The sequence below is a fragment of the Chlamydomonas reinhardtii genome, chromosome 14 (genome assembly GCF_000002595.2).
Source record: "Chlamydomonas reinhardtii strain CC-503 cw92 mt+ chromosome 14, whole genome shotgun sequence".
NCBI classification, from domain to species: domain Eukaryota; kingdom Viridiplantae; phylum Chlorophyta; class Chlorophyceae; order Chlamydomonadales; family Chlamydomonadaceae; genus Chlamydomonas; species Chlamydomonas reinhardtii.
This window is the reverse complement of record NC_057017.1, coordinates 3,267,251-3,290,942: the sequence shown is the minus strand read 5'-3', so window position 1 is coordinate 3,290,942 and position 23,692 is coordinate 3,267,251. Positions and strand designations below refer to the sequence as shown.

At 62.4% G+C, this 23,692-nt stretch overlaps 4 protein-coding genes across 4 annotated transcripts; 1 reads left to right on the top strand and 3 right to left on the bottom strand.

The window, feature by feature from the left end:
* Nucleotides 1–15: 15 nt before the first annotated feature.
* On the bottom strand, nt 16–7,420 carry CHLRE_14g629700v5 (uncharacterized protein). Its single transcript, XM_043070359.1, has 14 exons — nt 6,882–7,420; nt 6,403–6,679; nt 5,936–6,044; nt 5,556–5,663; nt 5,112–5,214; nt 4,666–4,872; nt 4,361–4,419; nt 4,112–4,163; nt 3,857–3,950; nt 3,170–3,533; nt 2,765–2,924; nt 2,375–2,442; nt 1,961–2,075; nt 16–1,693 (listed from the first exon to the last, which is right to left on the bottom strand). The coding sequence occupies exons 2-14, from the start codon at nt 6,647–6,649 to the stop codon at nt 1,508–1,510; spliced, it is 1,872 nt and encodes a 623-aa protein (XP_042917032.1). The 5' UTR covers nt 6,650–6,679; nt 6,882–7,420; the 3' UTR covers nt 16–1,507.
* Nucleotides 7,421–7,520: 100 nt separating this feature from the next.
* Nucleotides 7,521–12,846, top strand: CHLRE_14g629650v5 (uncharacterized protein). The gene is made up of 7 exons (XM_043070358.1): nt 7,521–8,018; nt 8,170–8,252; nt 8,807–8,926; nt 9,809–9,983; nt 10,140–10,211; nt 10,481–10,624; nt 10,975–12,846. The coding sequence occupies exons 1-7, from the start codon at nt 7,640–7,642 to the stop codon at nt 11,112–11,114; spliced, it is 1,113 nt and encodes a 370-aa protein (XP_042917031.1). The 5' UTR covers nt 7,521–7,639; the 3' UTR covers nt 11,115–12,846.
* Nucleotides 12,847–12,848: 2 nt separating this feature from the next.
* CHLRE_14g629600v5 (uncharacterized protein) lies at nt 12,849–16,480 on the bottom strand. The gene is made up of 6 exons (XM_043070357.1): nt 16,205–16,480; nt 15,778–15,992; nt 15,319–15,407; nt 14,898–14,976; nt 14,475–14,564; nt 12,849–14,163 (listed from the first exon to the last, which is right to left on the bottom strand). The coding sequence occupies exons 1-6, from the start codon at nt 16,212–16,214 to the stop codon at nt 13,717–13,719; spliced, it is 930 nt and encodes a 309-aa protein (XP_042917030.1). The 5' UTR covers nt 16,215–16,480; the 3' UTR covers nt 12,849–13,716.
* A 1,018-nt stretch (nt 16,481–17,498) lies between these two features.
* Nucleotides 17,499–23,690, bottom strand: CHLRE_14g629550v5 (uncharacterized protein). The gene is made up of 10 exons (XM_043070356.1): nt 23,492–23,690; nt 22,973–23,089; nt 21,930–22,239; nt 21,499–21,546; nt 21,162–21,223; nt 20,586–20,697; nt 19,967–20,040; nt 18,997–19,041; nt 18,756–18,839; nt 17,499–18,201 (listed from the first exon to the last, which is right to left on the bottom strand). Exons 1-10 carry the CDS (start codon nt 23,627–23,629, stop codon nt 18,025–18,027), a joined length of 1,167 nt encoding a protein of 388 aa, XP_042917029.1. The 5' UTR covers nt 23,630–23,690; the 3' UTR covers nt 17,499–18,024.
* Between the last annotated feature and the right edge of the window lie 2 nt (nt 23,691–23,692).

Below are 23,692 nucleotides of genomic sequence, written 5' to 3'. Positions count from 1 at the left end.
CCCTCTTACTCTACTCATGCCTCACTCTTACAAGGAAAGGCCGCGCTGTAGGGCTAGGGGACTCACTTGAGGCAACAGTGAGAGCTGGACTCCGCCCTTGTTCGCCCCGCACCCAACCTACCCAGCACAGCCGCATTCCTCGCCAGCCGCACACTACATCCCTCCCTCGCAATAGGAGGGCTGAGGGCAACCAGCAGCAGTGGCCAAGGGACCACGCTGCACTACATATAAAAAGCGACCCTATTCGCCGCGTACCCTACCCAGCCCATAAAATGGTCACACCAAAATTCCCACACGCTGCTGCGAGCCAGGCCTTCCCAACCCAACAAACCACCAACAACAATCCTTGATAACCCCGGCAAAGTCCTGCTGCGTTATGTGTGCGCGACCGCTTGCCGGACTGTTACCCTTAGCCCGAGACGCCAGCAACCTGCAGCTTCCTAATCACGGAAGCCTCGCAAGACTCATCGGACGGGGCGTCCCACGCGGCATATCACACACACTGCATCACCGCATGTGCATGTGTTCTCGGCCTGAAAAATTATTTGAATACCAGACTCGCGACATGACTGGAGCAAAAAATGCCCCACTCATGTCACACGAAAACACATGGCGGGTGGTGCGGGCGCGGATCGTCACACACGCAATCTACCGTCGGTACAGTAACTCCGGCGTTCGACCGGCCGCGCACTCCTGCCCTGCCGTTGCAAATTGTTTGCCATCTGCTGGGTTCTGGGAATCAGCTGCACCCTACCGGACTTCACCAACCTGCCTTACCACTGTCCCATCGCACACGCAATCTACCGTAGTGTCCAAAACAAGGGGACAGCAGGCATCATTCACCTGCTCTCCCTCTCCCTCCTGCACCGCACCCTTTATACGTCAATTCGTTCCTCTTGACAATTAGCATTTGACCAAGTGAAGTAGATTGTATAAAGTCAGCCCGGGCTAGGGCGCAGTCCCGCCCCTGTCTGCAATCGCTATGAATCCGCCATTCTCGCTGGCGTCGTTGCGAACGCAGTGGTTATCTCGCCTGCGCTGCCCACACGTCACAACGCTGCCCATGCAATCATGACCAACAAAGAATGCTCGAACCCACCCGCACCCAGATCACGCTCCCGGCTACCCGCACGTGTGTGGCTTCGCCCGCGCTCAACGCGTCAGCCGCGCCCCCGGCCTACACACATCAACGTCGCACGCAGCCGCCGCTGTCACCGCCCAACCTCCTCCCTCCCAGTACGTTGGGTCTGATCCTCGCAACCTTCTCCTCCTCCTCTCTCACGGCCCTCCTCCTCCTCTCTCACGGCCCTCCTCCTGCTCGTCCCTCCTCCTCCTCCTCCTCCTCCTCCTCCTCCTCCTCCTCCTCCTCCTCCTCCTCCTCCTCCTCCTCCTCCTCCTCCTCCTCGTCCCTCCTTCGCCTCCATGCCGTACACACACGCAGGCGGCACGCGCACGCGGCACATGCACCCTTCGCACACCCCGCCGCCCCTACCACACCCCGCCTCCCCTACCACAGCTCGCCCGACATGAGTGGCGCGGGCGGCTTCTCGGCGCCCGGCGCCGGCAGGAGGTCCATGGACGACAGCGGCGTGACGTCCTCCATGGAGGCGGAGGCGGTGGCGCTGCCCGCCGCGGGCGGGCTCCACATGGCGGCGCGCGCGGCGCGGCGCCAGCCGTTGCCCTGCTCCAGGTCCTGTGGGTGTGGGTGTGGACTTGTGGGTGTGCGTGTGGATGGATGTGCAGGGACAGGGAGAACAAACCAAGACGCGCGCGCGTGTGCGTATGCGTGTGGATACGAAGACGGATCTTATGTGTATGAATGTGTGCCGCCCCCGCCTCTTAACTCCACACCTTCCCCCGCTCCCCTGCCCTGCGTTGGCCTTAGTACTCCTGGAAACCCCCAATGCCTGGTGCCTAGTGCCTGCTCCCCGCCCGCCCCCGCCCCGCGCCCCCGCCCCACCTCCTGGCTCCAGCCGCGCGGGTTGCGGCCCAGTCCCTCGGTCACCAGGTAGTGCGCGCAGGAGGCCATGATGGAGGCGGAGATGTCGCGGATGTGGCTGAACACGGGGAACAGGCTGAGGGGAGGGAGGAAGGGGAGGAGCGGGGGTTGTTAGGGGGTGGCTAAACAGCGGGAACAGGCTGCGGGGAGGGAGGAAAGGGTGAGGGGGGGTTGTTAGGATGTGGTTGGACAGTGAGAACCGGCTGCGAGGAAGTTATGAGGAAAGGGAGGGGAAGGGGGTCAAGGGGAGGAGGTTGCCAAGGACGGAGAGTGGCAGACAGGGCAGAGAAAACCAAGAGAAATGCGGCTCAGGCGTGCGTCAATGTGGGAACTGGGAACTGGGAACTGGGAAGCGCGCCGACACAGAGCACTCACTGGCCGCGCGACAGCTCCTCGACAGTGGCCATAGCAGCCAGCTGCTCCGCAGCCACCAGGAACAACTCCTGTGGCGTGTGTGTGCGGCGTGCGGGTTAGTTGGCGTCTGTGCGGTAGGTGGGACGGTTGTAGAAGGCATAAGGCACGGAATTGAAACCAGGGAGGCTGAAGCGACAAGGGGCGGGCCTTCTGGGGAAGCGGGGTCCGGTGGAGGTGCCACGCTGTTGCGAGGTGCTGTAGCTGAGGCGGCATGGCGCATACCGTAGGTAGGGGCCCTTCGCTAGTGCTGATGAACACCGTGGCCTCCATGGATGTTCACTCAGCCACAGGTCCCGTACGCCCGCCCGCCCGCCCGCCCACAATTCCCACACGCCCACACGCCCCATGCACCTCGGGCACGCGCTTGGATTTGGTGAGCACCGCGGCGTGGCCCACGGCCGGGAAGATGTAGGCGTTGTTGGCCTGGGGCGGGTGGTGCGCAATGCCCTGGGCGTCGGTGATGGGGTCGAACGGCGAGCCGCTGGCGAACAGCACGCGGCCGTTCGTCCACCTGTGATGCACATTGGGCGTTTGAAGAGCTAGTGTTTAGAGGCGGTGTGGTGTGCCCGAGTCGCACGTACGTCCTTACCGAGGAACTACGTACGGTACCGTACGCTACTGTTGCAAAGCCCGACCAGACATGGACATGCATGACTAGTGCGCCGCTGCTAGCACACATAAGAGAGACGAGCGACAGGAAAGCCAGACCGGTGACACGTGTGTGACCCGCCGCCGCCGGTGCAACCCGGCGCTCACTTCCAGGCCTGCTCAAAGGTGCACTCCGCTTGGGAAGTGGGGTTAGACAGGGGGCAGATGATGGGTCGCGCGTTCAGCTCCGCCATCGCCTCCACCACCTCCTGGGTGAAGGAGTTTGGCACCGCGCTGGCGCCGATGAGCACGGTGGGCTTGATGGCGCGCACCGCCTCAATCAGCGTGGTGCAGGGCGGCACGTCGCTGTGCGCGAAGGGCCGCTTGTGGTGTTGCAGGTCGGTGCGGCTGGCGATCACCAGGCCCTTGCTGTCCATCAGGTGGCAGCGCTGGCGGGCGGCCGCGGGCTCGATGTTGTCGCGGCGAGTCATGCAATACGAGATGAGCGTGGCAATACCGGCAGCGGCCTCGCCTGCAGATGCGTGCAAGCACCCACACACAGAAACGGCGCGGCCGGCCTCAGTGTTTTCACTTTGCGAGCCGGGAGCTAACGCAGCGCTAACATGGGCACATTTCGCACGTACAGGCAGCGTGGAAGAGCTCTTGTCTTCGGCAGTCGTGCTGGTTAGTGAGCGGCGCTGCGGCTAACGGCACCGTCGGCACGCCTTCGCATGACGCCTGCACTTGCAAAGCCGGCCTCTGCCGCCCACTGTACTGATCCACCAGGCACACCGCCCGCGGTACGAGCTCCTCCCACCATCGCTATGGCACATCGCTCGCGCCGCTATTGCTCACCCGCGCCCAGGAACAGGATGCGCTGGTCCGCCAGGCGCTGGCCCGTCACACGCAGTGCCGCCAGCAGCGCCGCCAGAGTGATGGCGGCGGTGCCCTGTGCGTGTGGGTGTAAGCGGGTGTGTGTAAGCGGGAGCATGAGTGGCGCTGAGTGGTGAAGCATGCTATGACACAGGGAGGCCGGGAGGCAGTAGCTGGCTCAGCTCAGAACACCCATCCACCGTACATGCAAACGCGCAAACACACAACAGCGCACACCTGGATGTCGTCGTTGAAGCAGCAGTAGTCATCCCGATACTTGTCCAAGATCCTGTGAGACGTATGTGAGACGGCGATGTACAGCTCCTAGTGTTAGTTGCCGTTACAGGTGCTGTTTCAGTAAGTGGTGCTGGTGCTGCAGCATCAGGAGCTAGCACAGTGTCAAGCTGTCAATCCGCGCGCCGGAATAGGCGGCATAGACGCACCCAAACGCCTTGCTTCACCCTTGTGTCAAAGAACGAACCCCACCTGAAGGCGTTAGTGTTGCCAAAGTCCTCAAACTGGATCAGCGTGTGCGGCTGCCAGGCCTGTTGGTATGCAGCAGCGTATGCAGCGCCTTGCGTTATGCAGACCGTTGCATACGGCTTGCGTAGCCAGGAGGCCAGGGACACCCTGACCGGAAACGACTGAATTGATTTCCCACAGCGTTCAAAAGTACATACTGTAAGTCCTTTGGACTTGATCTAAAAGGTCCAACCATAGCTTGCTTCAACCTTGGTACTTTGGGCACATACTGCTAGAATACCGTATCTGTATCCATTCACCCAACTCACCCTGATGGCCTCCATGAACTCCTGCACAAACTCGTCGTACTCCTTCTGCGGCGGCCGCGCCGCGCGCACGCCTTTGTACTTGGGGTGCTCACGCAGCTTGACGTTGTTGGTGCCCACGTCCAGGCACACCGGCAGGCACACGGCGGGATTCACGCCCGCGGCGGCCGTGTACAGCTCGATCTTGCCCTCGCTGATGCCCATGCCGTTCTGCGGCGCACAGACCACAACACCACACACAAAAGCTATTGAAGCCTCAGGGTCGCAAACGAGGCAAGACGGGACAGCGCCAACGGAGCGCGCTGCTAGAATTTACCACATTTACCATTAGTTGAAGCCTAGCCCCCCCCAAGCCCTTCCATAGTGCGGTACGGCACAGCACAGACACACCAACTAACGCACGAACTGGCACTTCTAAGCTATTGTGACAGCAACCCCGAATCACCCACCGCGCCCAGGTCGCCCAGCCCCAGGATGCGCTCGCCGTCTGTGACCACGATGGTGCGCACGCGCTTCTGCGGCCAGGCCTTGAGCCGCTCCAGGATCTTGCCCCTGCACGGTTGCATGTGCGCCATCATCTTATTTGTGAAGTACAAAGATTGAATACCGTACGACCTTGCCTCCTACATGTGTGTGTGCCTACGGAAACGCACGACGGACACGCGAGACGCGCGTGTACTCCAGTGCCCCGTGCACCCTCGCTCGCATCCCCAGCTCTTGGCCATGCCCCACGCAAGTAGCTACACCCCCCGCACTAAAGCAGCTTACACGCTAGCAGCCCCAGGACAGCCACATCACATGAGCTCTAGCGACTAGCACGCTGTGGCCACGCCGCGCAGCCGCGCCGCCAAACACGACGTGACGCGACATTAATGGTGTAGCGGTGCACTCACTTGTCCTGGTCGATGCGCAGGTACAGGCCACGCGTGGCAATGCCCAGGGTGTGGTACTCCTGGCAGGCCTTGCCAACGGTGGGGGTGTAGATGTAGGGCAGCACGTCCCTGCGAGTGAGTGGGTGAGAAGGAGGGATGCAAGGTGAAGAGGCGAAGAGGTGAACGAAGGCAAAGCGTTCTGGAAGCATTTTGCCCCCTTCCGAGACAAACAAGCAAGAAAGTAGGTACGGTGCTATGCAGGGCAGCGGACGGAAGGGAGGCGAAACATGGCTCTACAGCTGCTGATGAGGCGCTGAGAGGGGCTTGGGGATGTGGGTCTGGTTTGGGGATAATCCGTACCTGTGCTGCTTCAGATGGCAGGGCAGGCGGAGAGGACTCACAGGGTATTGTTGACGAGAACACGGAAGTACGACGAGGGCGACGCCATACGCAGGTCGCGGAGCCACATGTACTTGTCGATCGGCTGCGGCCCGGCCGTCGCGAAGGGGCCTGTGAGGCGCCGAAGGGCGAAGCGTGCGGATGGCAAGCCAGAGCACCGCCAAAGCTTGCTTCATAAGGAATACTGGCAATCAAGCGCGTGAACTCAATTGCCCAATAGTAAGTGAATGCGGCGTAAGAGGCTCAACCGTCGAGGGAGAGCGTTTCTTGCGGAAGCGTTACAGTGGCAATCGCCCCGCCGGAAAAGGGCTGTTGTTCCACGTCGGCACCAGCTTCGGCAATACGAAAGCATAGAAGTCGCATAACGAAGCCAGGTTTGAGGCTTCTTCCATAGAAATGCCTGCCCGCGACCGAGTCGAGGTGTGGCAACATGGGCAAGGCTAATTTTAGCTCTGACACGGCGACTCACCGGCGCCCTGCACATCAGCCCGCACGCCCGGTGGGGCAGCCTCAGTTGACAGGTTCATAGGCAGCTTAATGCTCGCCTCCGATGTCGCGGCATTCATGTCAGCCTGGGCGGGCGTGTCTTTGAACGCGGTTGCGTTGAGATGCAATGACCGTGCTGTATGGGCATTGTGGCAATTCGCCGGGGCCAGCAAGTGACCCTGGCGACCACTCCTGACCGAAGCGCGGAAGCTTGTCGACTGCAGCTTCATTTCTCTTCTGCTTTTCTATGGCAACTTAGCCTTTTGAGTATATGTATGCGGTTGGTTTTGCGTAGGTTTCAGGTGGAGCGACAAGTAGACCGCTCAAAACGGCGGTATAACGCCCCCCATGAAGCCAGTTCTTCGACGAGCCTGTGCACTTCACGGTGTGTGTATGATCTCTGAATATGCATCACTTACAGTACCTTGGGGCCTGGCGCTCAGGGGCCTGTAGAAGCCCTACCTGTCGTGAAACCGACGTCAACCGACGGCAATTACGGAATCACCGCGTATACGCAAATCTGGGGCGACTCGCGATGCCACACACAGGCATCGAGACATGAAATTTTGTTGGTGACCAGCAGCGACGGCAGTAGTCTGTTGCCCTCCCCTGGTTGCCCTTACGGTCCCCCCGTGCCGGCTCCCTCCTGGGATGCAGGACGAGGAGCCGGAGTGGCCAGGACTGTAGGGGACAGTGGATTAGTGGTCAGGCCTGCTGTAGTAGCAGATGTGGGCAGGCTGCTCGACATGAAAACCGCTGTCCCCAGCAGGGATGCAGCGCAAACACGGCCCCGCAGGCCCGACACGGGTTTAGGTTACAGGTTAGGCGTGGCACATACATTATCAGTAGGCATTTGCATAAAGCACAAGAGCAACAATCGGCGGGGTCTGCGTACACGGCTGTCCGCGGCACGCCTGGAGGGGTGCCGGTTGTTGGGCGTGCCGGTTTGGCCCACCGAGGAAAGGGCAAACCGTAGATCTGTATGGCTGTTTGTGCTTGGCTACAATCAACAGTGATAACTGGGGCAAGACTGAACACGCGAGCGAGTCGGCGTTCAATCTTCTGCCTTACCACACCCAAGTTGAGTTGCTCAATTGAGTTAAATCTAGTTTCCCAATTTTACCTCTCAATTGTGTTAGCGAATGCTGCCGGTCTAACCTTGCACCAACCTGAGGCAAGCAGAGGTCTTGCACAAGCTGCAACTAATCTGAAAAGCAGACATGCTAGCGATTAGGAGCAGTGTTGCTCCCAGAAGGGTTTCGGCTGCGTCGCAGCAGGCGGCGCTTCCTCGCTCCGCGTGTCTTGTGCCAAGGCTGCACGCGCGGTCTGTCGGATGGCTTTCTGGCGTCTCAGCAGTTGATCTTTCAGCATCTGTTAGGCCGGATGTCTCTGCAGCCTCGTCCGCGAGCGTTGCTGCCACGCTTCCCCAGCCGGAGCAGCAGTCATGCTCTGCGCAGGGTGTTTTCGAGGCCCTGCGCAAATGCCGCACTGCTTTCAGTTGCCTGGCATTCTGTGCTGTCTATGCATTCCTTTCGTGGGGCTCTGCGCCTGGAGCGCCTTTCGCGTCGGCAGCGTTGGCTGTGGATGCCCAGTCGACAGGCGAGTTCGGCGCTGCTGCAAATTCAACTCGAGCTACTCTCGCATGTGCTTGGGATCAATCTGGATAGCATTGGGGACTATCAAGGTCTTGCGAAGCGGATTCTGGACGTGCACTTCTCTTTACTTAACTCGGCCCTTAACACGCACGCAGGTCTCACCAGCGCCGCTAAGAGCGCCTGGGCCGGCCTCGCAGCGGGCTTCCTCCACACGCTGTGCGGGCCAGACCACTTGGCGGTGAGAATGACGGCACCAGCGCGCGGGTGGCGGCTGCCGGGGAGCCGGGTGGCAGGGGAGGGCGGGTGCGGGAAGCCGCCGAGGGGTGCGGCGGGGACCGGCGGCGCCGCGGCGCGCCGCCCTCGGGATCCCGGCCACGCGACGATGTGGGTCGAGTGCAGACGGGAAACGACATGGACATATGTGATAGGGGTGGCTTAGGACCCCTTGGATCTAGGCTTCTACGGGAGTGGGAGGCCTGCTTTCGAGGCTTGCTGTCTGGGCAGCCGCAGCCCCCACAGCGGGACTGGTCGACCGTCGTCCCTGCTGCATGAAGCTACAGCCCAGCACACGCACGCATGCGGGGACCACAGCCATTGTTCCTGCGGCTTCCCTCCCCTCTTACATGGACGGATTCCCTCTACCGCCGTCACCGGACTGAAATGCCTGGAAGCCCTTCCCCTGCGAACCCGCCGCCGCCGCCCCTGCCATCCAACCCTCGACCCACCTCACCTCACACCTACAAACTCGCCCTCTACATCTCCATCCAAACCTCCATCGTTATCCTCTCTCAGGCTCTGACGCCGCTCACCATCGGGCGCAACCGCTTCGCCGCCTCGGCCCTGGGCGCGCTGTGGGGCTTTGGCCACTCCACCGGCCAGCTGATCCTGGGCCTAGTGTTTGTGGTGCTCAAGGTGAGGGGCTGGTGTTTGTGGTGCTCAAGGTGAGGGACTGGTGTTTGTACTACTCCATGCGACGGCCTGGCGACGGGGGCTGTACGGTGGCTGTGCAAGGACTGGCAGGATCAACCAGGTAGCTGCCTTTAATTGAAACTGCAGCACACATACGCCACGAGAGCATAAGCATGCCACAGTATTCCGGCGCGTATCACAAAGGATACGCAGGAATTGAATCAATTAAGAAGCGCTATCCGTTGAGAAAGCACTCGAGAGTCGACTGAACACGACTGTCCGAAGACGAATCGAGTCAGAAGAGCTCTTGCCACGAGGCCTCTCTGAACGTTCTCCGGACAGAGGCAGGGGCAAGGGGCAGGGGCAAGGGGCAGGGGCAATGTCGGGAGGGGTTGTGCAGCGCGGGGGCCTTGGAGCAGCCGTGCTGGAGCCGCACTGGTGTTGGGGGATGAAGACAATGCGGCGCTGGTGGTTGCGTCACGGCGCGCCTGGCGTGCGACGTGTGACGGTGTGTATTTGTGGCGCACGCAAGGCCGCGATCGTATCGCTGCGCCGCTGTTTGTGGCCGTTGAGGCGCGACCGCACTGGACACGGGCGTGTGACCGGGCGGGCGAGGGCTGGGGCCCTTGAGTCACGGAACATATGACAGCACGGGGCCTGACAGGAGGGCTGTGGTGGGGGGCGCTGGCGCACATTGAATAGCACGGACGCTCCGGAGGCTGAAGCGCGGCCGGGCCGACTGCTATCGTGTGTTTCCCGCACACAACACCACACCCAGCAGCTACGCAAAGCCACTTACACATCCCCGGCCACGCCGTAGTAACATCGCCGTATTCAAACCATGCCAATCCACCCGTCTCAAACTCGCCGCGCCGCCTCACACAGGAGCGCTTCCACGACTTTGTGCCCTTCCTGGACAAGTGGGCGGGCACCGTGGTGCCGCTCACGCTCATCGCCATTGGCCTCATGGGCATCTACGAGTCGTTCTTCGAGGCCAAGGAGGGCGAGGGCCACGGCCACGGCGAGGAGGAGGCGGCGGCAGTCAACCTGGCGCTGGCGGGTGAGCGCACGTGCGTGGCTGTGTGGCTGTGCGTGGCTGCGTGGGTGTGCGGGTGTGCACGTGCATGTGTGGTGCTTGGAAAGCACAAGGAAAGGGAACGCGCAATTGTCTCTTGTGACTGGCGATGCCTGGAACCCCACGCTGGAACCCCCACAGGCGGCGGCTCCGTGGCGGGGGGCAAGTCGGCGCAGTCGGGCCTCAAGGCGGGTTTCGCCACCTACGCCACAGGTCAGTCCGGGCCGGGGGCCGGGGGGCCGGGGCCCGGGGGCTGGAGGCCGCAAAGCAGCCGCATGAAGGGGCCAGGAATCACAAGCGGCGTCATGCGCACTTGGTTGGGTGCCTGCTCGTCACACCGCGGACCGACCGCTCAGACGTGCCATCATATGCGCCCATCATTACACAGCAAAAACCATGATCGCATCTGCTACCTACGCGCACTCCTTGTCACAACACACACGCACACACGCACGCACATGTGTGCCCCTACGTCTGTACAGGCATCGTGTACGGGCTGCAGCCGGACGCGCTGTTTGTGGTGATCCCGGCCTTGGCGCTGCCCACCAAGCTGGCGGCGGTGGCGTACTGCTCCATGTTCGTGATCGGCACCGTGTCGGCCATGGGCGGCTACACGCTGCTGATCGGTGGGTGGCTGGCTGGTTGGGAGGGGTCCGGGTTGGAGGGTACTTGATTTGGGAACAGGACAGGGGGTGCGGGTGCAGGTGCGGGTGCGGGTGCGGGTGCGGGTGCAGGTGCGGGTGCAAGTGCAAGTGCAGTTGTGCAGTTGTGCAGGTGCGGGTTTGGGCGTGGATGCCCGGCTGCCCACAGGCCCTGAACGCGGTCGGGCGTGCCTACAGCCTCTACCTGCTCCTTGACTGCCTCCTTCGCACCCCCGAAGGGACGGACGCCGGCACTTGATACGTGTGATCCAATCAATCCGTCCTCCACATGAACGGTTAACCCCCCTCCCCCTGGTTGTCCCCCACCCCCACAGGCACCACCAGCCAGGCGCTGATCAAGGAGCAGCCCTGGCTGCAGAAGCACCTGTCCACAATCGCCTCCGCCATCGCCATCATGGTCGGCCTGCTCATGCTGGCGGCGGGCATGGGCTTCGACGTGCCCTTCTTCTCATAAGCAGCGCAGCGGCGCCTGCTCAGCGGCGCCTGCACAGCGGCGCGGGCCTGATTGCGGCGTTTATAGCCAGTGGCCGCGCGCACGGCTTGATGACGCCCGGGGCAGCAGGAGTGTGGCGCATGGCGCAAGGCGGCGGCGCAAGGAAGAATGGGCGGTGGCAGCTCTGACTTGCCGGTCTTGTGGGCTTGGAAGTTGGTCAACGGGAGCTGTGGAAGTGGAGCGGGAGCGTGGAGGGGCGCAGCAGGAGTCGGCGGGGTAGCAGCAGGCGCGGCGCGGGCGGTCGGGTGCTGCCGCGGCTGCAGCCGCAGCCGCAGCCGCCGAGGCGTGGCTCAGCGGTTGTGAGGCGCTGGGCGCCTGGGGGGCCGCGGCGGAGACGGCAGCCAACCGCAGCTTGCAGTGGGGCTACTACTCATTGCGGGCTTGGCGCGAGCGGCACACCATGATTGGGCGGGGGCCGTCAGTTGAGCGGCCCCACCCCCAGTGCCGTCAGGTCAGCTCGGTGCGTACACGGGGAGGCCCGGGTGCCGGCACGGGGCCGGGGCCCGGGGCCTCGACGCTGCAGCCGTGGTGCCGGGGCTGGGCGCCTGGAGTTGGACTGTGGGCCCGCGAGGTGCGGAAGCCGGAGGCCTCGGGCCGGAGGCCTTGGGCTGGCGGCCTCGGGCCGGAGGCCTCAGGCTGGCGCTGCAAGTTGGCTCTGGCAACAAGGCGGCATGCGCATGCGGCGCACGTCATCGACTGTGAGGGTGGCGCGGACGAAGCCGCAAGCTAGCATCAGGCCTGAATGCCTGCCGTGCTCGGTGGGGGGCGTGCGTGTGTCGGCAGGAGTGTGGACTGGGGTGGGGCATCATTGTTTTCTGGGGTGGGGGCCGGGGGTGCGTCGCGCGTCGTGTTTTGGGGGCCTTGGTTTCGCCGGCTATGTCAGGGCAAGGCGGGTGTTGCGGGCGGGCTGGGCTGGGCTCAAACACACTGATGCACGAGCTTGAACTCGTGCGGGCTTTTTTCAGGTGCAGCGCGCCGCGCTGCATCCGGCGTGGGGCCAGCGCGGCTTGTTGGGTTTGGGGAATGGGGTGGGCCAGCCAGCCTAGCTTTGCTTCTGTCACTGGCAGCGTTCCGATCATACAATGCTGGGTAGGGTGCGAAGGCAGACGACTGTAGGGGCTTTGGGGGCTAGTGACCGAGTGGGGCCGAAGGTCTGCTCGCTGGTATAGTGTCAGGCGCGACATATTCTATCAACAAGGCACATTGGGATTTTGAGGAGGCGTGGACCCTGGGATTTGACTGGGGAGTCGGACCCACGGCGCCATTGCCGTGCGTGTGTCTTCTTTTGTGCCAGTGTCAACGGTCAGCAGTTACGGGTTTCACGCGCCAACAAGGACTTTGACAGGGGCGTCCTAACTAGGAGGCAGTGCTGCAGCTACAGCGTCATTGGACAGCGTTGGGCAGGGTAATTGTCTGGCCGCTCGGACCGCTGCAAGCGTCGGCCTGTCAAGTGTGGAGAGATGCGTGGATGGATGAGTTGGGCGTCTGTTGGCCCATGGCGCGTGTGGCAGTGTGGGTGGCAGGAAGGTGATGTGCCGGTGCGTGCCTGCTGATATGGCCGGGCACTGACTGTTGCTAACCGCCAGCGTGCGTTGTGATGGCGATAATTTGCAAGGTATGTCGGGACTACCGTCTCTTACAGCTTAACAGGACCCAATGCCGATGTGGCGGCAGCGCTGAATACCCTTCGCGCGATCGCGACTTCGCCTGGCGAAGCGCCCGCTCGGATTCATGCATTCCTTGCCGTGCCGTCTCTTGCGCCTGGCCCCCATCCGGCGAGGCCTGGCCGCATTGACCAATCACTCGCACCGGCTGGCAGACCGGGTGTCGGCCCTGGTGGCAGCGACGCAGCGTGCGCCGACGAGCGTAGGAAAGAGCGCTTGGAACACGACGCAGGTGACGGGAACAAAGGACACATACACTGATACACATACGTCATGGATCGCTCCCCCCCTGCCGCCGCAACGATTTTGAGCGGGTCATGGGTAACTTTGTTCCATTCCTGCCGACCGGTCCTGCATCACGGACGATTCACATAGTCACTATAGCTTTGCAGCTTACTCCTCGCCGTGGCCTGGCGCCCTCACGCCACACGGCGCCCTCCTGCGCCCTCCACCCACAGCAGCAGCTGCATCAGTCCGCCGCCGCCGCAACCCTACCACCCGCCGAACATGCCGCCGCCCCGAACCCCGCCGCCGCCGCCGCCGCCACCGCCGCGGCAATTGCAGCCCATGCCTCGGCGCCACACCAACACATATCCTGCCGCAAGCAGCATTCCAAGCCCCAAGCCGCTCTGACCTCCAGGCCGCACCGCAACCGCTGCGTGGAACCCGCACGCCACGCAGCTCCGTGCCTCGCTGCCTTGCCTGTCTACGCTGCCTAACACGGTAGTAGCACCAGCTGCCGCAGCCAGCAGGTGCCGGGTTCAGCCCAGTAGCCCACCACCACCACCACCCCCACCACCACCCCCACCACCACCTCCACCGCCGCCACCACCACCACCTCCACCGCCGCCACCACCACCACCACCACCACCACCACCGCAGCCTACGCAGCCCTGCTCTCACACCCGCTCATCCCCTGCCACCGCCTCATCCGCCAGCAGCGGCCGGCTTAAGTCATCATCCCCGCCGCCGCCACCACCACCGCCCGCCGCACGCTTGCGCCCTTGCTCCGCCGTGCCCGCCAGAGCCGCCTCAAAGTCCACGTCAGCATGTGGCGCCGCCGCCGCCTCCGCCATTGCCGCCGCCGCCGCGGCGGCGGCCGCCGCCTCGCGCTCGTCCGCGGCCTTGGCCAGCACCGCCGTACGATTCGCCTGGATCTGCTTTTTCCGCTCTTTTCGGACCTTGCCCGCCAACCAGACCCAGAAAGCGATGGCGCAGACTACACCGAGCCCAACCATAGCTTCTAGCTGGTACTGCCGCAGGACGGCGTTGCCGTAGCGGTTGATCAGGAACCACAGCAGCCACTCCAGGCAGGCAACCCACATGCCCGCGATGAAGGTCGCCACCTGGGGTTGCGCGTGTTGGTGACAGTTGGGTAACGGTTGGATAACGGTTAGGTGTCGGCCGGGTAACTGTTGGGTGACGGTTGGGGGTATGGGGTAGGGGGCAGCGCTCGGCGGGGGAAGCCCTAAGGGGGGGGCCCCTGTCCATGCCCTGCCCTCGAGTATGTACACACGCACCCGTTTGCATGCGCACAGGCTCACACGCGCAAGCACGCACGCATACACACACACACACACACACACACACACACACACACAAACTGTGTCTAGGCGGGCTTTCGTTTCGTTTTTTAACACACGCCGTACACACGCACAAGCCAGTTGCGCCCCGGGCGGAACGGCTCCACGTGAGCGCGCTGCCTCGCCTCGTCCATGACGCCGTGCGGCAGCAGCCAAATAGCCAGCTGCGGCGCATCGCGTGTGAAAATATTGAGTGGCGGTGGGGGGCGGGGGTTGGGGGGTTGGTGTGTGTGGGTGGGTGAGGCGTGGTGTGACATGCGGGGCGTGGAGCAGCGCGGTCAGTCCTCTCCCACCAGTATCCAGTACATGCTCTACCATTGCAGAGAAAGCAGTTCACAGTGCAGCACAACAGGCGCTGCGCTGCGCTCGTCCCTCACTGGCTTGCGTGTGGTGGGCAGGTGGGCAGGTGGGCCCAACCCTCCCGAGTCCATTCCCCGTCCCCTCCTTGCCCAACGCAGTGCTACGTAGCGCCGTAGTGTCATACTGCACTCACGCACCCAGAGCAGCGCGGGCAGTAGGATGAGGTCATCGATGATTCCCAGGATTGGGATGAAGTCGGGGATGAGGTCCAGAGGACTGGGTGGGAGGGGGGAGGAAGCAGGAGGAAACACCGTGGGAAGGTTGGAGACAGGCGATGGCGTCACAGCATACATGGGGAATCGGCTCGTAGTAATGTAGCGCTGTGCGAACACACGCATACGTCGCCGGAGAAAGCTTGGCAGGCGGCTGCAGCTTGGGCAGAGCTAGGGCAGCCAGGCATAACAACTTCAGCAGCCACCCCTCCCAGCTTGGAGTAGCTTGGAGTTGCCAGCACCCACCGACTCTTGAGCCCCCGCATAGCGGTCGCAATGCAGGCGGGTAGCCATGCCCCACCTCACATCCTGGCTTCGCCCTCACAAGCCCCAACCCACCCCTCACCTGAGCGCGTAAGCCAGGATCACGAAGGCGATGGCCTTGGGAAGCCAGGGCGTGCGGGGGTCGTGCATGGCATAGTAGATGGCCAACACCTGTGTGTACATGTTGGGCAGGGTGCGAGATGGTGTCAGGTGGCTGTTACTTGGCGCATACATGTTGCGTTACTGGTCTGGTGTTTTAGTTCCGGGACGTTCAATGATTGCGTGCTCGCGCGTGAGCCCCGTGCCATGCGGGGCAGAGGCTCACTGCCATCACTGCCTCCAGGAGCCCCTGAGCAGCCTCCAGCTGCGCAGGCTAGTACACCTTTCGTAGACCGGTCCCTGAGGCTATGGCGCGGCTTCGTGCCCCGTGCTGAGCTGGCCACAGCCTCCGCTTGCCCTTCAACGCTTCACTGCCTTTAGCAGCGCGGCCCTTGTGTCTATGGCTCAGCGCCATGCACGTGTAGGGTTCGCAGCAGCGCACCTCGTGCTTGAGGTCCTTGGCTGCTTTCTTCAGGCGACCATACAACGTCAGCTTGCGCGGCGGCTGTTGCTCTCCGCCGGAGCTTTCCCCAATGGCCGCGTCGGCGGGTGGTGGTGGTGGCTGTGTCGGCGGACGCGGCATTGCCGCTGCCAGGGCGTTCCCAGGGCTGGCGGGGGTCGCCGGCTGAAGCGGCGCCTCATGCGTGGTGCATGAGCCTGTTAGCGGCAGCGGGGGTCGTAAATACCGGGGTGTGCAGCTTAGTGAAGTTTGTTTGGTAACTCCTGCGGGTCTGACCTTGGAGCCGGGGTCTGTCAGAAGCGCGCGGAAAGCGGGGACCGCGCGTCTTGGCGCGCGGGGAAGGAAGGCGGGGCACGCGCGAGACACGAGCAGTACATATGCTAATCGCAGAGTCCTCTATCACACCTACCGTCAGCCATTATCAAGTGAACGGTGTCACGTTCCCGGAACGTGACACTACGCCTTTCTAAATAGGGCGCCGGAGGCGAATCAAGCCTGGGCGCTGAATTGGAGGGCTCTTCCGTGGCCATGCGTTACTGCTAGGATAACTCAAGACATTAGTTGATTAATAATATTAAGCCGCAAACAAGAAGTATTGACGCAGCTGGTCCCAAAAAGGTCTTGTCGTTTTGGCCTGCAGTTCCACGACTGCGGCGCTGCCTTGCATTAAACACTATGTGAAAGCATGTGAAATACAGTGCCCGCGCGGACCTGACTTCGCAATTTAAGTAGTCACGGTGTGCATTTTGCATGGAATCTGCGGCACACCCTGAACGTGTCGGCGCCTGGGCTCGGCCCCCGACGGCAAATGTCCGTCTCCCCCGGTCAGCTCGCGCAAGACACTACAATGCCCTCGCCAACTAGTACTCCAGCCGATGCCGCTCGTCCTGTGTGGGCACGTCACAGCATGCCGTGAGGCTGGGCGCGATGTTGCAGGGTAAGAATGCGGATGTTACAGAGGGGACAGTCCCAGCACCCGAAGGGTAAGAGGCCGGTTGGCGTAGTCCCGTAGCGAACAGCGTGTGAGGCTGGGCGCCAAGGAATGGAGCAGGCGGCTGAAGGAACCCCGGCCCCGGGAAAAGCTGACGCGTGACGCGTGTGCAAGCCGTTACCATGCAAGTTGCTGTCGTGCTATCCCGTCTTATTCACTGGGGACTCCCAAGGGGACTCCGCCGCTCCATTCACCTTGGCCATGCAATATCTTCATGTGCGGCTTCAGGCCTTAGACTCGGAGAGTCTCCCAGTGCTCGTATCTTCCTTCGTTCGGAACGAAATTTGCCCAAAAAGGCCTCTGGCGGACGAATTTTTTGATATTGACTTGGAATTTCGGCCAAAACGCACGGGATCTTGGGGGGTCTTTCGGCAAACAGACGAAGACATTTTTGGGATTTCGGCCACTTTTGGCCAAGGACAGGGGGTTCCAGCGGCTACTCCACGGCGAAACCTGTGTGGCATATGGTAAGAAGGCTCAAAGGGCTGTATCTATGGGTGTTGACGGCGGGAGACAGTTTTTTCCCTGGCGGGAGAGTGAGGTTGGGTCGGCAGGAAGCAGGGGAGGAGTGGGCGTGTCGTGTCGGTGTCGACATCGTGCGGGTCGGGGGCGGAGCCCCCGGAAAAATTTTGGGGGTGAACGAAGCGGCGGCAGCCTGTTTCGTCAACTAAACGAAGCCATTTTAAGGAATTCGGCCACTGACGCCGCCCCTGCCTTCGTAAGATACGAGCGCTGTCGGAGACGACAGGGGGGAATGTCTAGAAAACGTTCTTAATGGCCGGTTAATGTCGGCAAACATGCCCTGCTTAGCCTGCTGCCCCTGCTCTTCCGTCGCCCCGGCACACGCAGGCCAGCGCCCGGGCCATAGCCGGGCGCCCGGAGCGTGAGGAATGCGCGTCAGCAAATTTCCAGCCAGCCAGCAACTCGTCGGTACAGTAACTCCGGCGTTCGACCAGCCGCGCACTCCTGCCCTGCCGCTGCCAATTGTATGCCATTTGTTGGGTTCTGGGAATCAGCTGCACCCTACGGGACTTTACCAACTTGCCTTACCACTGTCCCATCACACGCCGGGGCCAATAGCTGATAGCTGCAGGGCCTTTGATCCCACCCATACGCCACCGCCGGCCCCTCCTTCGGCCCGCACTCTGCATTGTATTCGCATGGTAACACCTTCAAGCTGCGAACACTCCGCCTCGAAGTCCTACATGCGTGATACGTTCACATCAACCCTGCGCCCTCTACGCCTCCTTCGCGCCCTCCTTCGCCTCCTCCTTGCCCTCCCCAGCCGCCACCGCCGCCGCCTCCTTCGCCTCCTCGCTCTTCTTCTTGTCCGCTGACGCCTGCTGCTTCTTCTTGTCCTCGGCGCCCTCCTCCGGCACCTCCGCCAACTTGCGGACGTTGAACTTGGCGATGTCCTGTTTCAGATCCGGGATTCCGGATTATGAGTTTGATCAAGATCCGCGATGCAATAGGAGTTTGTTTCTTCTGGATCCGATTTGTGGGATAACAGCGCAAGCAGCGCAAACTGCGCAATCGGGGCAATTGAGGATGTGGGGCAGGCGCGGAGGGCATGCATGCACGGCGCCGAGCGCGGCCACTGGCAGGATCGGGGCGCACGTGCCACGACAGCATTGCTCCTGCTTGTGATCAGACCTCGCACAAACACACACCATAGGCCCCCTCCCCATGTGCTTGCCTCCTAACCCCCCCTCTCCAAACCTCCTCCGCGCTCTGGTTGGGCTGGTCCTGGGCATTGGTTTCTTTGGAATTGGAGTAAACCTCCCATGGGCCTTTCTTCGCTGAGCTCGGGCACCTAACCCCCCCCCCTTGGCTCGGTTTCGTTCCATGGGGCTGGTATATCTACAACCACAAACCCCCCTCTCACACATACGCACCCGCCAGTCGTTGCGCGGGCTTTTGTTTTCTTATTAACACACGCACCCACACACCCACACAAGTACGTACGTACCTTGTAGCAGTCCACCACGCTCATGGCGGCGCCGTTGCGGATGAGCTGCACTAGGATGGTCTTGTGCGGCGCCGACAGGTTCACCTGCAGTGCATGTGTGAAAGAAAGAAAGAAAGAAATCGCATAGTCTTTGTACACGCCCCGACACACACAGGCACACGGACACACAAGGAAACGTCAGGAAGGAATAGGAAACACCAGGTGTCCCCCAAATATCACAGGCGGTCCCCGCCCGCCTCACCTTGTGCGGCGGGCATTTTATGAGGCCGGTGAAGATGTCGATGACCTGTGATGCCCAGGAGCAAGTACGGCACAACGCATGGCAGGGAAATATGATGTTGTCACGGCGACACGATGCGGCGGCGCGCGCCGTACCGATGACCGTATGCCGTACATCGTCAGCACATTGCATGGGAGGGAAACCAAGCTGACGTGGAGCAACGACCAGCTATCGCGAGTGTCATGTGTCGGGTGGGAGTCGCGAGGGAGAGCCTAGGAAGGGCGGAAGGCGATGTCGGCTCAATAGGCGCCGTAGGTGGCGCGCCGGATATGGGGCCGGGCAGCAGCAAAGCAAACGGCGGTGGTGCAGGAGCAACAGCCCTCCTGTGATGCTACACACACTCCCGCAACGCCCCCTCCCGCATATCACGACGCAGGCCCCCTCCTGCTTGAGACTGTCTTGGTTCATGTGGGTTTGGAATTAACTACACCCCCCCTCCCAGTGCACCTCGCCAGTTTGTAACCGTCCCTGTCCAATGATTGCTTGTCTCCACGCGCTCAAGCCCCCCCTTCGATTCCCATTGCCAGTTCCCTGGGACTTACGTTCGTTGGGCTCGGTCAAATAACCCGCTTCCCCACCCTCTCGGCCTCTTCACCTCTTGCCTTCATGCGCTCAAGCCCCCCACCCCCCCTCTTCCCTCAAGCCGCTCGCTCCCCCTCTTGCCGTCATGCGCTCGAGCCCCCTCTCCCTCTAGGCCGCTCTTTCCCCCTCTTGCCATCATGCGCTCAAAGCCCCCCCTCCACGCCGCTCTCGCCCCATCTCACCTAACTCGCTCAAAGCCCCACTTCCCTCCAGGCCGCCCTCTCCCCCTCATGCCTTGATGCGCTCATCCCCTTCGGATATATTATTACTGTAACCCCCCTGCCTTAAATATTCATGAATGTGACCCCCCCCCCCCCGCCGCCCCCCGGTCGCTCTCTCCCCCTCTCACCTTGATGCGCTCGAAGCCCTCGCTGGACCGGTGCTCGTACTCCACCGCGAACTCCACGGGGGCCGCGTCCTCGCCTGCCGGTGTGTGTGTGTGTGGGGGGGGGTCGTTGGGGGTTGCAAGGATCTTTGGAAAAGCGGTACACGATGCACTGAAGACTGCAGACGAAGTTGTTGGGGGGAGCGGAGTACAAGGCATTGCTACTTGGCAATACACACACATAGTTCCGCACGCGCGCGCTCGTTCTGTTGTGCATGCACATCAAAACACAACCTCCCCCGCCACCCCCTCCCCCCTCCTCACCCTCGGGGAATTGCCCTGCCAGCAGCACATGCACACACACAGCTCTCTTTCCCTCCCCGCCCCTCCCTACACCTACCCCTCCCTCATCCTCTCCCTACCCACGGGGAAGTGCCCTGCCAGCAGCACACGCACACGCACACGCACAGCTCTCTTTCCCTCCCCTCCCTTCTCCCCTCCCCCTCCGTCCGCCCTGTCCCCACCCTCGAGGAAGTGCCCTGCCAGCAGCACACGCACACGCACACGCACAGCTCTCTTCCCCTCCCATCTCCTCCCTCTCCACCCTCCCTTCTCCCCTCCCCCTCCTCTGCCCTGTCCTCACCCTCGGGGAAGTGCCCTGCCAGCAGCTTGGGCGCCTCCCGCGCCATCTCCTCCAGGTTGGCGTACGAGGCGTGCGTGACGGGCAGGAAGCGCACGATGTGCCGCCCGCGCACCTGCGTGTGTGCGTGTGTGTGTGTGTGTGTGTGTGTGTGCGTGTGTGTGTGGTGTGTGTGTGACTGTGACTGTGTGTCTGTCTATGTAAGCAGCAACAGGGGCGCATGAGGTGCGTGTGGAGGGAATGGAGAGAGTTGAGTTGGGTTGGCGTGAAGGTGAGCGGGATTGTTGTGCAGGTGGTGGGATGCAGGCGCGGGTGGTGGAGTGAGATGGACGTGCGTGATGGGATGGGAGGCGGGGCGTGGAGTGCGGCTGGTGCGCAACACAGGCGGCGCACAGCACAGCTGGCGGCTCTGCCCCGCTGCACCCCGTTCCGTCCCGCCCCGATGTCATGGCGAAATATCTCCGCTACGCAGTGCCTACACAGGCGGCCCCAATTCAAGTAGGGGACTGGACAGCCCGCCACCAGACCTCGCTGCCAGACCAGACCATCATCGGACTGCTGCCAGACCAGACCACGCACCTGCTTGCGCTCCTCCGCCTCCCGCCCGATTGCCATGGCCACTTGGAAGGGCGTGGGCGCGCCTGCACACACATACACACACACACGGACGTAAGTAACTCTGACGCCGTCCGGGCGGCCTTCAATTTGTTTTTTACACATACACGCTTACACACGGACGCACACACATTTCCCCGCGCGTTTCATTCCCTTGTGCCCATACATCTGGGTCGAAGTGTTGAAGCCCGAGGCACCAGACCACATGCCTCAGCCAGGCACCACGTACGACCCGAACAGTAGCCTATTGCGGCGCCCAGCAACCGCCGCACCACAACCACCAACCCACCAACCCACCCACCCGGCGGCGGCTGTTGCGGGAACACGATGAAGATTACGCCCTTGACGCCTGCGGGTTGTGGGTTGCGGGTTGTGGGTTGCATGGAGAAGGGGGTTGTGGGTTGCGGGTTGCACGGAGAGAGGGTTTTAAGCAGTGACATCCGACAATTCCATCCGGTGACCGTCGGCGCAAAAGCCACCAGTGAAGCAGTGCGGAATCACCTCATGACACCACACGTCACATGGCAGACTTGGGGTTACCAATACCAAACCAAGCTCGCGCCCGAGAGTTGCATCATCAAATGCCGCGGAGAGCCATGCGCTTGGACGGCCCTCGGAGCGGCCGCATGCGGTACGCACACGCGCCCGCACGCAATGCACTAGGCACGAACTGCATGGTACCCAGCGATCACGCGCACACACACACACACACGCACACACACATATACACACCTGTTTGGTGAACCCGGAACCTCGCTGTCTTCTTGCTCTCCTTGAGCTCCGCCACCTCCGCCGCAAGCATCGCCGCAATGTCAACCGCACCCCCCGAGCCCTCCTCCTTCTTCGCCTCCTCCTTCGCCTCCTCCTTCTCCTTCTTCGCCTCAGGCTCCGCCTCGGCCGCGGCTCCGCCGCCGCCGCCTGCCGCCGTCGCCGCCGCCGCCTTGTCCCGCCGGGCGGCGCGGCCGCGCTTGCCGGTGCCGCCGGCGGCCGCCGCGGCGGCTGCCTCCGCCGCCGCCTCTCCCGTGCACAGCTTGTCGTAGTGCTGCGAGTATATTGGAAAAGCGTTCAAGGTAAGGATGTGTGCATATGTGTAATAGGAAGGAATGGTAATGCTCATGACGTGGCGGGCGGGCAGACGGACGGGTTAAAGGGGGCTGCTGACGGCACGTGTGTGTGCGCGTGCGTAGGATTGCACAGGAACCGAGAGGGCAGCGGGAAATTTGGGGGTTGCTGACGCCATGTCGAAGCCAACAGAGCGCAGCGACAGTACGGCATCCTCATGCACGCCCGGCACGCCCGGCACGCGTTCCTGGTGCAGCTGCTATGGCGCCTCGGTATGACAAATGCTGTGTGCAAATGAGGGGCTGACAAGCATGCAGCTTGACCGTCTCTTGGTCCACGGCAGAGCCCCCTGCCCCCATGGCTCCGCCTCCGCCCCCGTTTGCCTGTACCATTCAGCTTCTGCACACAACACTGCAGTTCTGCAGCCGCATTGATTCCCGCACCCACACCGACCCCCGCACCCACATCGACTCCCACCCTCGCCACCGACTCCCAACCTCTCTGGGCCAGGCCGGGCAGGGCCGGGGCCGCCAGTCCTCCACCCGCTTCAGTGCGGCTTTCCCTTTACTCTTTCCCGTACCATCCTCCTCCTTCGCTCTCCCCCTCCCGCTCCTCCCCCTTTCTCCCCCTCCCTTTCCGTCCCCCTCTCCTCCCCTTCCCCTCTCTGCCTCTCCCCCTTCCTCTCTTTCCCCTCCCCCCTCTCTCCCACCTACCTCCTCAATCAGCGCCGTGGCCTCATCGCCGGCCCGGTCCTCGCGGCCCGCGTCGCAGGTCACCAGCATGCCCAGGGGCGTGCCCAGAGGCACGGCCTGACCCGAGCCGCGAGATTGCTGCGTGAGAGGTGGGATGAAAGGCGAGGTAGGGCGGGGAGAGGTTGGGAGGAGCGGTGCGGTGGGGAGAGGTGGGGTGAGGGTTGTGAGGTGGTGGTGGCCGTGGTGGTGGGTGAGGCGAGCGGACGGAAGGAGCGGGTGGTGACGTGTGTCTTTCGACGCGACAGCAGACAGGGGTGGCAAGTGGGAGGGAGGATTGCGCAAGGGGCGAGGTAGCGGGGCGACGGAGGTGTTGCACAGGGCGGTCCCCGCCCGCCTAAATTCGACAGCCTGCGCCGCGGCAAGCCGTCGAACATGCTCATGGGCTGTTGCAAAGCCAATCACACTCGCGATACTCTTGAGACGACGCAGCAACAAGGGTTCCGCGCCGCCGAGTTGCGCATGCACTAAACCCATTCTCACCGCATAGTACTTGGCCTTCTTGTTGGGCTGTCCACCACCCTCGCCTCCACTGCCACCACCACCACCACCACGGCCTCCTCCACCTCCGCGTCCGCCTTGCTTCCGCTTGCCTCCACGGCCACCGTCCTCGCCACCCATGACTTGTGTTGCTTGCTTTAAACTTAGTGAACAAAGGGCAACAGGAGCTAAGTTGCGTGTGGA